The sequence below is a fragment of the Rhipicephalus sanguineus genome, chromosome 9, assembly GCF_013339695.2.
Source record: "Rhipicephalus sanguineus isolate Rsan-2018 chromosome 9, BIME_Rsan_1.4, whole genome shotgun sequence".
NCBI lineage: Eukaryota > Metazoa > Arthropoda > Arachnida > Ixodida > Ixodidae > Rhipicephalus > Rhipicephalus sanguineus.
Window position 1 is genome coordinate 52,959,452 of NC_051184.2, and position 13,045 is coordinate 52,972,496.

At 45.9% G+C, this 13,045-nt stretch overlaps 1 protein-coding gene and 1 non-coding gene across 2 annotated transcripts; one reads left to right on the forward strand and one right to left on the reverse strand.

Annotated features, from left to right (window-relative positions):
• Positions 1-72, reverse strand: Trnad-guc (transfer RNA aspartic acid (anticodon GUC)). Its single transcript has one exon. It is a non-coding gene; the product is annotated as a tRNA-Asp (tRNA).
• Positions 73-830: 758 nt separating this feature from the next.
• LOC119405529 (DNA polymerase eta) lies at positions 831-12,821 on the forward strand. Its single transcript, XM_037672363.2, has 5 exons — positions 831-993; positions 7,329-7,485; positions 10,681-10,815; positions 12,181-12,383; positions 12,781-12,821. Exons 1-5 carry the CDS (start codon positions 966-968, stop codon positions 12,819-12,821), a joined length of 564 nt encoding a protein of 187 aa, XP_037528291.1. The 5' UTR covers positions 831-965.
• Positions 12,822-13,045: the final 224 nt, after the last annotated feature.

The following is a 13,045-nucleotide window of genomic DNA, read 5'->3' on the forward strand; positions in this document are numbered from 1 at the left end:
CTCCCCGTCGGGGAATCGAACCCCGGTCTCCCGCGTGACAGGCGGGGATACTGACCACTATACTAACGAGGAGATGCAGAAGCGACTTTCATAACGCCTGGGCTGTGGTGCTTGGGAAATCACTATATATGCCCAAGGATGTCCAGAGATACCAATAAAAGTAAGCCGTTTTACGTGCGCAAGAGAGTGCAAAAGCTTACAACGCTCGCAGTCGGCGAATCAAAGCCCCGTTTCCCGCGTCACGAGCGGGCAGAGGTTTATTCAGAATTTCGATGCGTGTGTGTATGTGTGTGTGTAAGGGGGGTGTTACCAGAACGCAGGGGTGTGCACATCATGGTGCACATGTTTGTGGATCAGTGCACCACGACACCACTTATGTCATGTAGAACTAACGCTTCGACGTCGCGTGTTGCGTCGAACGAAGGAACACGCCTCGATATGAACACTACACATAGTCTGGAAGATATTAGCATTTATGTTAGCATTTTTATGCCAAACCAGCCAAACTGCGCAGAAATTCCCGTGACTGATGACCCCGCGCCCCCCGCTAGCCGCGCCGGCCGCGCCGTACGCGAAAACTGCGTTTAGCGCAAGCGCCCGCAGTGTGGCGAAAACCGAAACTGACAAGCGCTACTGCATCTTTGCTAGGCTGTCATAAGATACTTATCTTTCAGACGATAAAATCAAGCTTGATAGCGTTGAACTAGTTATATAGCATAGTATAGTTGCACTAATTATTTGAACGATTTTGCTTGCGTCGACAGTTAGCGAAACAGTGGTCGAATCTTGGCCATCTTGGCAACCTTGTGTAAAACATGCTCGAACGCGCCAAACGCGCGCTGTCGACGGCTGCATCGGTCGCTGCCTTGAGTTTCATCATGTTTCGACCGCTTCAGCTAGGTCGCCTTTCAATCGACGGGCGAGCGCGGTACCTGCTGGCAGTTAGTACGAGCAAGAAGTAGCCGATGAGAAGGCTGACAATACTGTTTCAAGGTATGTCGTGCCACACTACTCCGCGATCTGCTTGCTAGTGCCCCATAATCTTTCTGTTCAAGTGTGTTCGTCAGGTGCGAGCGCGAATGCCGAGTAGTGCAGTTACTTGTGCCCGCCGCTGTGCGGTGTGCGATCCTACAAATTTCTGAGACCTAGCTGTTATATCGTGCATAATGATTATGACAGCATTAGCGAAGACATCACTGTTTATTCTATCTTCTTCCTTCTCCCTGAGGCGGCCGCCAAGCGCGTGCCATCTCACAGCCCGTCGTCGGTAGCGACGCCTTATATAACATATCCCCTTTTGCAAAAAAAAAAAAAAAACACAGTTGTCCTTTACTGTCTAACATAGTCCTTCAACTTCTTCGGAGTCTTCTTCTTACGTGCGCTTCTTCTTACGCACGCATCACATCCTGACAGGTTAGGGGAAACTTGCGTGCTCTCTGCCGCATATGCTCCAGGGTCTGCATTTTCACGGCTATCCACTCCTGATGTGTCAGGTTGTGATGCACTAGATGACTGATTAGATGTCGGTGACCAGTTCATGACAGCAGAGGTGCCGGATTTCATTTTGTTGACAGCTCCATGGTGAACAGCGGCTAACTTCGATGCGTTCCACACTCGCCCATCTTCCAACAGATACGAGGCTGGTCCACGTTTTTCAATTATCTTCTTGGGCGCGGAGAATTGTGGAGACAGCTTGCCATGAACTGTGGATAACTTAACCCGTACGTAATCACCAACGACGAAGCTGGGTACCTTGGCTCCACGTTTTTCATCGGTGTAGCTCTTCGACATCCTTTGCTTGTTTCTTACGCGCTCTCGCAACTGCTCAATCGCCCTTGACGGGTCCGCGCTGAAGCATTTGTCAGGCAATCCCACGATGTCGAGTCTTGTGCGAGGTTGACGTCCATGAAGAAGAACAGCGGGTGCCACACCAGTAGTCGCGTGAGGCGTACAGCGATATACTTGCAGGTAATCAAGCATGGCTGTTCTTATATCACGGCGTTCAAACAGGGCTAGTTGAATATATGACTTCAGCACCCTATTAAACCTTTCCACCAAGCCGTTAGCTTGCGGGTAATACACAGAAGAGTTGTAATGCGTTATTCCGCGTTCAGTGAGAAATTCTTCAAAGCTTGCTGAAGAAAACTGTGGTCCATGATCGGATACGAGACCACGTGGGTATCCTTCTCGTGCAAAAGTTCAAGTAAAACTTCTTTACTGTAGAAGTGGTCGCATCTCGTACGAAAGCCACTTCGGGCCACTTGCTGTGATAGTCAATAACAGTAATGGCAAATCGACAGTCGGCTGAAGCTTGCGTGAAAGGTCCCACGATGTCGATAGCAATCTTTTCCCATGCTCTGTCGGGAAGAGGAACGGGTTGCATCGGCGCTGCAGAGGTACGTGCAGACTTGTCACAAGACTGGCAAATCACACACGTGCGCACAAGTTCTTCCATGTGGCTATCCATGCATGGCCACCAATAGGACTCTCTCAGGCGCGCTTTGGTACGACTAATGCCTGGGTGTGACTCGTGGGCCAGATCCATAAGACGCCGTGTCACAGTCGCAGGCACGACAATCCTGTCACCCCGGCACAGTATATCACTGACGACAGAGAGTTCAGCTCTCACGTAAAAGTAAGGCAGCAACTCTTTTGACAATGCTTTCTTGTCAGGCCAAGAAGTAGTCGTGAAGTGCTTAACTTCACAAATAACCTGATCATTGGCACTTGCTTCTTGAAGTTCTTGCATGGTAACTACTGGAGACAAAAGACATATAAATTCTTCTTCGGATGTATCGCGGATTGAACTCTGTACGGGTAACCTGGAGAGCGCGTCGGCCACGACGTTTTCGCTGCCCTTCCTGTATTCAACGGTATAGTTGTAGCAGAGCAACCGTGAGGACCAGCGCGCAATCCTTAATGGTCGGTGACCAGTGCCTTTCGTCGAAAGGAGCGTAACCAAAGCCGCGTGATCTGTTCGTAAGATGAAAGGTCGTCCCCACAAGTAAACGTGCCAGTGTTCGCAAGCCCAGACGCAGGCAAGGGCCTCACGTTCGCCGACTGAGTATTTCCGTTCATGCGGTTGAAGTGTGCGTGAGGCAAATGCGACAGTTTGCAGCGAGGTTCCGTTATCCTGCTGAAGTACAGCACCTAGTCCATATCCGGAGGCATCAGTTGTAACGTACACAGGTAAGTGAGGATCAAAAACATGAAGAACTTCGCAAGATGTAAGCAGAGATTTCAGCCGCTCCAAACTGCTGTTTGCTGCCGCACTCCAAACGAAAGGCGCATTTCCCCGAAGCAAGGCACGCATTGGCTCGACAACATCAGAAAAATGAGGGATGAACTTGGAGTAGAAGCCTGCAAGACCCAGCAGCGAGCGAAGTTCGTTTATGGTTGTAGGTGATGGTGCCTTGGTTATCGCCTCAATGGATGACATCAACGGAAATAATCCTCTGGCGGTGACAACGTGGCCTAGGAAAGTCAACTCTGCTACGTCAAAAACACATTTGTGGTTGAGCCTGAGGCCAGCATCAGAAAGACGTTTCAAAACAGCGCGCAAATTGCCCAAATGATCCTCTCGGGAGTGCCCATACACGATGATGTCATCAATGTAGAATAGGACACATTTGCACCCTTTCAGGATCATATGCATCATTTTCTGAAACGCTGAGGGCGCCGATGCCAGTCCGAAGCAAACCCTCTTGAAGCGAAATAGTCCGTCATGCGTTATGAACGTGGTAAGGTCACGGCTCTCTGGACTGAGCGGTAACTGGTGGTATGCAGAAGCTAAATCTAGCTTCGAGAAGCGCTGTGCCCCAGCCAAGCTGTTCAGGAGTTCCTCAGTTTGCGGCAAAGGAAAACTGTCGACTACTACAGCTTTGTTTGGCTCCCGTAGGTCAACGCACATGCGAATCGAGCCATCTTTTTTTCTGGCTACGACAATAGGTGAGACCCACTCTGAAGAGTCGACGCGCTCAATGATGCCCTGAGCTTCTAATTTCTGAACTTCGGCCGAGACTTGCTCGCGAATGACGAGTGGTAGGCGTCTCAACTTGCTGGCCACCGGTTGGACAGACGCGCGAACTTTGACCTTGTGAGTAAAACCTTTCACAGTTCCCAGCTCTTTTGCAAATAGGTGCTCAAACTCGGACCGTAATTCCGGAGGTAGCACAGGAGTTTCTTGCGTCATTAGAAGACACCTGAGAGGCGACCCGTGAATCTTCATATCCAGAGCCGCGATGCCATCAAGTCCAAGAATGGTTGTTCCTCCAGGCACAACGTAAAGTAGGACAGAAGTGCATCGGCCATGGAATGAGGCCGTAGCAATGAAACATCCTTGTATAGGAATTGCTGACTTAGAATAATCGAGGAGCTGGACGGACGTAGACGTCAGTGGATACGCTTTGGAAAAGTGGCGTCGGTAAAGTTCTTCGGCCAAGATCGAAACCGATGATCCTGTGTCGATCAAGAATGACACAGAAATTCCTTCAATTTCCAACGCTGCGTAAATTCCCTTTTTACGGCTCCAGATTTGACAGACACTTAGGTGGTCGTCTGGGTCAGCTGTGTCGTTATCTTCGGCGACAGTGCTGAACATGTTTCTCACACTTTCGTAGCGACTTGCACACCTTTTCAAAATGGCCCATTTTCTCACACTTTCGACACTTATGTGCCTTGGCCTTGCACTGCGAGCTATTTGCAAGGTGGGCCGTAGAACCACAACGGTAGCATTCCTGCTCTTTCTGAGATCTGCGACACTGACTTTGCATGTCATAGCAAGTACACGTGCTACAATGCCTTTCTCTCTGATATGAAATATTAGCATCTTTTACACGATGAACTTGTGATTCATCTTGTGCAAGTTCTCTTGCTTCTCTAGTCGCTTGATCGTGCTGTTTCGCAATGGTAAGAGCCCTAGAAAGCGTGAGAGACTCTTCCAGCAGAAGGCGTTCACGTAAATACCCACTTGTAGTTTTCTCAATGAGCTGGTCGCGTATCATGTCGTCCGCCAAGTCACCGAAATTGCATGCTCCTACGAGACTTCTCAGCGCGGTGACGTAATCAGCCGCAGTCTCACCTGGGGCTTGCGTACGTCGACGGAAACGGTGACGCGCTGCAGTGACGTTCACCGTGCTCTTGAAGTGACCTTCCAGCGTCGCGATGGCGTGGTCGAAGTCATCCGGGCTTGGAGACGACGCCAATGTTCCTCCCGCAGCAGCTTGCAGCCATAAGGCATGGGTCGTCCGTTGTCGCCAGTGTCTGGAAAATGCGCTGTCCTTCCAATCCCAAGCAGTTGAGCAGGATCGCCTTCCGACGAATAGCAGGTAGATCGGAGGCGCCCGAAGCAATCATGTAGTTCTTGAATGCCTGAATCCATTGCTCCCATGGGATGTCCGGGTGTCCAGGTGAAGACAGGAACGGAGGTGGCGGTTGTAGCCCCGAAATACTCATCGTGGAGGAAGTCTCAGCTGAGCGTCAAGCCGGTAGCACATGGGTTGGTGAATCTTCGTCGCCAAAATATGTTATATCGTGCATAATGATTATGACAGCATTAGCGAAGACATCACTGTTTATTCTATCTTCTTCCTTCTCCCTGAGGCGGCCGCCAAGCGCGTGCCATCTCACAGCCCGTCGTCGGTAGCGACGCCTTATATAACACTAGCTATGCAAAATGCCGTTCTCTAGCAAGTGCTGTTGATCGACGTGCAGAAAGCTTTCACTTGGCAGTGTGTTTCGCTTTCTGACTGTTTAGTTTCAGAACAAGACTAACGAACGTGCGTGGGCTTGCCGAGATTTGCGCGTCTGTATAAACTTTCTTGCGTCATCCATAAGTGACGTGAAAATGGTTAAAAAGAAATTGTACTGGGGCTTTTTCAAGCACCGTATGGCGACTTGATAAGGTGGGTAACGACATTTGTGTACCAGCAATGAGACTGCTGTAGTCCGCCTAGCTAAACAGTTAGGGTTTTCATTGATGAAAAAAAAAAGTAAACACAGCTAAGTTCATTTGAAAAGAGCGGAGACAATGCGTTCACTTTATCCTCCTACGCAGCTGTGTTCATTACTTTGTCGCCCCCAAAGTTAGGAAATATTAATTTGCTAATTATCTGCGGGCATTCCGTTCACATTGCATACCCGTCCTTGACTGGAATTATTATAGTTCTGAATGCAGTGGCTGCGCTGGTGAATAAGAACAAGGAAACTGTGGAACAGTTTCCATAATACTGCCCATCCGTTGAAAACAAAATGCTTGTACTCTGCACCACTGCAATCTTGCTATACAGTAGATAGTTCTTGTTTAAGATGATTTTGGGACCATGGCACCGTACATTGGCTACAGAAGGCCGTAGAAATGCTGCTGTGACTCCCAAATGCAAGTAGACTGAAACTGAGCGACTGTCTGCATTCGAGCACTTGAAGTTTACTCCATGTTGGCGACATAAGTGCTGGACGTTTTCTATTTCTCTTTAAGTATTTCCTTACATCTACCCCCCACCCCCCCCCCCCCCCGATTGCATAGTTCCCAGCTGAGCTCGGTCCTCATGAACTATCTTTCCTCTCATTTACCTTCTGTAAAAATAACGCTGACAACCACCCGCTTGTAGTACAAGGCTACTAGTTTATTGAAGACAACAGTCAAGAAAGGTATAGGGGATATTAATTGCAGTTTTTAACTGTAGTGTAATAATTATGAGATGAATGGAGGCGAACGAAAGTGGACGAAGAAGCACGCACCCCATCGGTCGTTGGGATCCAAACCCACAACCTTCAATTTGTGTCCAATGCTCTGCCGAACATATATGGATGCTATAAAATATGTGGCAAACAGAATGGCCGACACGGACTTATGAACTCAACACAGGTGTTTATTAGTGTCCACATGAGCTCAGAATGTAAAGATGGCTACTTGGTTCCCTCGTTGAACTTGCTCACGAGCTTGCTCGCAAGCAGTCTTTCTTCTTTTTTTTTGTAGGATGAGTGTGGGAAATTCAACAGGTTTCTCAGAAACAATGCTTCTTAGTTGATGAAAAATTCGTCCCAAGCCGGGGACCGAACACGGGGCCAACCTCTTTCAGGGGTGGTTGCTTCACCAATTTAGCTAACCAGGAGGCTAGCGACTGACAGCGTGAGGGTGAATGCGTACTTAAGATGTTATATTTGCATGTAATTAGCTGCTGTTCACTGAATGCAGCTCGCCATATACTGCATTCACTTTATCCTCCTACGCAGCTGTGTTCATTACTTTGTCACCCCAAATTAATTTGTTCATTATCTGCGGGCACCGACAACAATCAATCTCTCTCTTTTCTTTTCACTAAACGCAGCCGTGAAAGCCATGGCGACCGCATCCACACCTCGGCACCGTGCAGTGGTACTTGTTGACATGGACTGCTTCTACGTCCAAGTCGAGCAGAGGCTGGCTCCTGACTGGAACGGCAAGCCCTGCGCGGTGGCACAATACAACACTTTCCAGGGGGGAGGGTGAGTGTGGAATGCTTTCAAGAAAGGCAGAAAATTAGGAATTTCTAATTGTTCTTATCACCGTTAAATTGTCAGGTGGTGCTCACTTTTGACAAGCATAATTCAGCGAAACACCTTCATCCTCTTCTACCTCTCCGGCGCGAAGTCCCCACCACCACACCTTGCTTTCTTTCTTAATTTATTGATCTTTTACCAACTGTTTCATCTTTACTATTGACTCACCGAACTTGACACACCAGCCCCTCCTTCTCCCCCACCCCCTTTTGTGCACTTGCCCCTTTCCTCCCCTTTTTTTTGGGGTGTGAGGAGAGGGTACAAAACATGCGTGCACCAAGGTAGACAGTTGCAGCCTTGAAGAAGACAAGTCCACTTACTTGTCGAAGCGTTGGTTCCAGTGACACCCGTCATTCAAGAATTTTTCATCTCTTTTGAAATGCTTTGCAGCTCTTGCTTTTGTTTACTCAATAAGTCGCGGTGCGACGAAGCAGGAGACAAACAGTATGGTCCAGTGACTGCTGAAGCGTACTGTCTAACCGCTTTCTTATAGCTTCCAACACATTCTTGCAGCAAGAGCAGTTGACTTGAGGTGCTGTACATGTCAAAAGATGCCACATCTCTAACACTTAAAGAGCATTTCTAGGGGCAGCGGGAGGGAGCACTGCACTCTAAACTGAGTGCAGAGCAGGTAAACATTAATTTAGCCATGTTAATTATCTATTCATTCTGGCCTACGGTGTATTGTTTTTTATCCTGTGTGTATGTGTATGTAAGTTTTTTTCTCTCTCTCTCTCTCTACATCCTCTTTCTTGCCCGTATTTCCCCACCGCAGTGCAAGGTAGCAAACCGGACACTAATATTAGACAATGAGAGTAAATTAGTGCTCATAATTAGGGGCATATCAGAAGAAAAATGTTCTAATAAAAAAATAATGAATAAATGAGGCCTTGAAATATCAAATCAAATACTGGATATTTCTAATTTTGAAAATGTTTAGTTTTAAATCGCTTACTTCCATAATGTTGAGAAGCGTGCGAACTTGAGCTTGTTCGTACACGTTCATAGTAAAAAACAGCGCGAAAACACAAGGACGAGGCAGATGAAATGGGACTAGCGCTAGTCCCGTTTCATCTGTCTCGTCCTTGTGTTTTCGCACTGTTTTTTACTATGATTTCATAACGTGTTGATTTAGTTTCTATAGCGTATTGCTCTATTAGTACAAGTTTCGGATGCAGATTGAATACTCTTGCCTCAAAAGAAAGCAGTGAAAAAAAATTTATTACAGGTCTCGCTGGCTCTTTGATCATTGTGATTTGTACAGGTTTTCTGTGATATTCTATTGGAGAGTACACCCGGCAGCAAAAGTTTATGGGACATGGGCTCCACTGCAGTTGCGAATTCCTGCTCTGTTAGTGCAAGATGCTGCTTATCTAGCGGGTAGCTGTGTAGGTCGCAATAACTGCTACAGGCTGGAGCATTTAAATGGAGGCTGTATTTCCAGAAAAAGCGGGAACATAGCTTTCTCGAAAAATTTCTTGTGCCACAACGTATTGCTGGAGGGCGTACTGGAGGGTGTACACTTGAGGGTGTGCTGGAGGGTCACTTCACTTGCTACTTTTGCTGAATCGTGTGATAGTTGTGCTGATTAACTTCTGGCTCATCTAAATACATTTTAACGGAGCAGTCTTCACGAAGTAGTTTTGCGTCCACTGACGGATATAAACAAGATTTTCATATGCCTTTCCTGTCCCATTTTTCTTTTTTTTTTCAACTTGCAAAATTGGAAGAAAAGAATTGGTGTTTTGTTCACTATTAGAAACCTCTGTTTTACGAACTGATGTAGTAGATCTGAAAAAAAAAAAAGACTTTGCTCTCTGTGCATGCTTAGATGAGAGCCTTTTGTTTTATGCAGACTTGTTGAGCTGCACACAGAAACAGTGCAGACTACTGGTGAAGGGCGCATTAAAGAATGTCGCAGAAGTTATGACGAACACATGGTGCAGTTTCCACTACCAACATTACTAAATGCAGTTAGTGAACAGCAGCTTTTTAACATCACATGAATTTCATTTAAAGAACTATGAAGAGTGTTTCTTGACGTAACATCATTGCCATAAACTCATTTACTTTTTGTTTCTAAACCTTGCTGAGAAATGGTTACACCGTTTGAGTGTTTATCAAAAATGTTTTTTGTTGCAAGAGAGTCTTATACGTTGTATGTGCAAGCACGCTTGATTCCTGTACGCAAGCCATGTACTATCGTGATGGAAAGAAATGCAACCAGCGCAGCATCTGTGCGCTCTGCTGTTGGAATTTCTTTCCAAGCGGTTGTAACCTGAATGGTAATAAAAAGACACTGGAGTCAGTTATGATGCATTCCAGGATGACTCTAGCATCTCTTTTATTGTCCCCAAGGTAAGAGTGCCATGAAAACAAATGCGTACAGTGGAGCACTAACGCGACGTGCTAGTCGCGTTTCTTTCCATCGCTTCAGTACAATGCGCTGTATGTAACCTTCGGGCGCAAATTATGATGGACTGTCTAAAAATGTGTCGAATTCACGAAACATAATTCCAAGGCACTCGATACTACATCCCAAGAAAGAAAACAAGGCAATACATTGTTTTACGTAACTTTCAGTAATTAATGTTAATTATCGTGTAAATAAATATCTAATTATTCTGCAATCAGTCATCTCCGACTCTTGCCTAAAGAGAATCAAATATTAGGCTTAAAATGCATGCCCAGTTAGTTTTTTTTTGTTTTGTTCGTTTCGAGCAAAGAAAAATAATACTCTTGATGTCGGTCCTGGAACTTGGCACGTCTAACAATCGTCGAACATAGTAGCGTCTCCAGCAAAGGGATTCTTTGCAGCAATGTGTAGCACAATAAAGTTAATGACCGATAGCTGTCCACTCAGGAAGCCTGTACAAATGTGCACACTGTGTTCCAAGCCATTTGAAGAGACATGTGGTGTGTGATGCACCTCCGTAGCTTATTTTGTACAATTGTACACGCCGCAGTTGAAGGGAATATGTAAACTTTTATTATTATTTTTTTTTTGCAACCACCGCTATGCTGATGTTCGTGTAGGATGGTCGGGACACTGTCTAGCTGTCCTAACCAGCTTTTGTTCCCTGGTCTCTCACAACACTGTTGTTTGCAAATACTGTCAATTCAAATTCAACTAACCTGCAGGTTGATAGCGGTCAACTATGAGGCCAGGGCGTTTGGGGTCAAGCGTGGCATGAGGGGTGAACAGGCTGCCAAGTTGGCCAAGGATCTGCACCTGTTCCGAGTGCCAGAGGTCCGGGGCAAGGCCGACCTTACCAGGTGAGTTTGAATTCTCTTTGACAAGAGTTTTCGGTTAGAGTGCTCGTATTTTCGTGTTTTAGGATTGCTTCAACTGGCAGTGGTAGCTCAGCGGCTATGGCGTTGTGCTGCTAAGCACAAGGTCGTAGGTTCAATTCCCTGCCATAGCGGCCACGTTTCAATGTTAGAGTCTGTCAATGTCTCGTCCAGGGGAGTACCAACCTGCCCAAACGCGTACGTCAATAAATCACTATAAGTTGATAGCTGCTTGAGATCGCAGCAGATATTGGGCTAATTAATACCGCACACATGGAAGCCTTCCCCAGTAGTACTGCAGTTATCGTTGCTAAATATGTGAGCTACATATATGTAGCTACTACAAATATATAGCTACAGTGAATAGCTTTTTGTGACAGCTCCTATCTTTCCTTTCTTTGAAAGATGAATAAACTTGATTTAATTTGATTTGAGTGGATTGCTGTAAAAAAATGCACAGAAACAGTTTGGTAGATAATTCTTGTTGTCATTGTTCATCACACATTCCCTGTCTTTTGTTGAGTCTCTTTAGTCGCCTGCCTCTGCTGCATCTTTTGTCTTTTCATTGTTGTGCAGAGTGTAACTGTGCATTGAGGGTGGGCGTACATCAAATGCTGGAAATGCCTTTCACCTGTTCTCCTTCCGTTTAAAGGGAATTGAAACTATGAATCGGCTTAGATTGGTGAATTGTACTTTTAGAACTAAAATGTCGTCAATTTCACCATCATATATTTATTTCTAGAGGAGGAAATCAAGGTCAAAGTATAATTTGTAAGTTTTGCATCAAAATCTCTGTTCGCAATGTCACAGATTTCAAAGTGTATTTTTTGTATTTTGGCGACATTGGCCCAGTGAAATTTTCTGAAACTTAGTATGTTAGGTCTATGACTTTCTTTGAAGATAATGTACTTCATTTTTACCTATTCGGAACTACGTTTGACCTTGTAGACGCCATCAAAGTCTAGGGTGTCACAGCGTGGGAATTTCAAGGTGACATCGCCACCTGCATTTTCTTTTCGTGCATTTTCTCTCTTACCAAGTGTCTTCTTGTGCTAAGACTGGCGTTTTCGGTCTTGTTAAATTGTAATTTACTAATGCGCGAAAAATCGTTTTTCTCTTTAATGTCTCTTTAAGGTTACGTGCTTAAAGGTTACATTACGTCGGTTACCTGCTCTCTCTTGGCTAAGGTCACATTACATAAGGTTTAAGGTTCACTGATTTCAGTTTGCCTGTGCGTGAGCACGGGGAAGTGAAACCCATGAATCAAGTAAGAGCACCAGACCAAGTTTGGGAGAATGGAAATTTTTGGCCCATGTGTCTGCGTGAGCCCTGATGCTCACTCGTCGCCAGGTACCGGGAGGCAGGCGCTGAGGTCCTCTCCGTGCTGTGCCAGTTCAGCGAAGTGGTTGAACGTGCGAGCATAGACGAAGCGTACCTGGACCTCACGGAAGCGTGCAAGGCGGTACCTCTGCCTCGGAGTGCCGACGCCCTCCCTAACTCCTTCCTTGGCCAGACTCCCAAGACTGCTTCGCAGAGTGGCGAGGACGACGCCAGTGAGCAAGACTGTTTCATTTCATTGTCTTACTGATTTTAATATGTATACCTCAGTTACCCAACAATGGGTCATTAACTACGGGTAGTCATTACAGTAAAACCTTGCTACTGAAGTGGGTTATGACGAAGAATTGCACACAAGAAGGCAACGCAATTCCAATTGAAGTTTTCATTAGAGATAAATGTACTTGAAACCATGTTTTAACAGAGTGAAATCGAATTTTCAGTAGATATGACGTTCTCCTTGAAACTTTCATAGAGATTCATGTATTTGAAACCGTATTCTAACGGAGTGATATTAAATTCTCAGTGAATACGACAAACTAAATTTGTTTTGGCAACGAAAAATCTCTTTTAAAACATGGCAAACCATTGCAACTGTTCTCTCATTTTCAGTGTCTGTGTTCAGCACCATATTTGATGACACCATGCAGTAGACTTCAACAATTCTTCCAGCCCTGAACTTACTGACCACAACGGCTGCAAATGAGCTTAGAGCTTCAACTAATTGTGCTGAGGTCTGCTGACATTACCTTTTCTTAGTGGTGTAATTTGTGAGTTCCTGACCGAACTCATTGCTCTGCCAGCACTTTCCGAACATGTACAAATTGTAATTTAGGCACGTAAGCTGAGCGCTTAAGCCACGTCTTTAGAGATTGTT

What these genes read in the sequence shown, in the direction of transcription:
- LOC119405529 (XM_037672363.2), top strand. Translation starts at nt 966, where the DNA reads ATGAGAAGGCTGACAATACTGTTTCAAG. An exon ending in GGCAAGGCCGACCTTACCAG is followed by an intron (nt 10,816 to 12,180) that starts GTGAGTTTGAAT and finishes ACTCGTCGCCAG; the next exon opens with GTACCGGGAGGCAGGCGCTG. An exon ending in GAGTGGCGAGGACGACGCCA is followed by an intron (nt 12,384 to 12,780) that starts GTGAGCAAGACT and finishes TCTCATTTTCAG; the next exon opens with TGTCTGTGTTCAGCACCATA.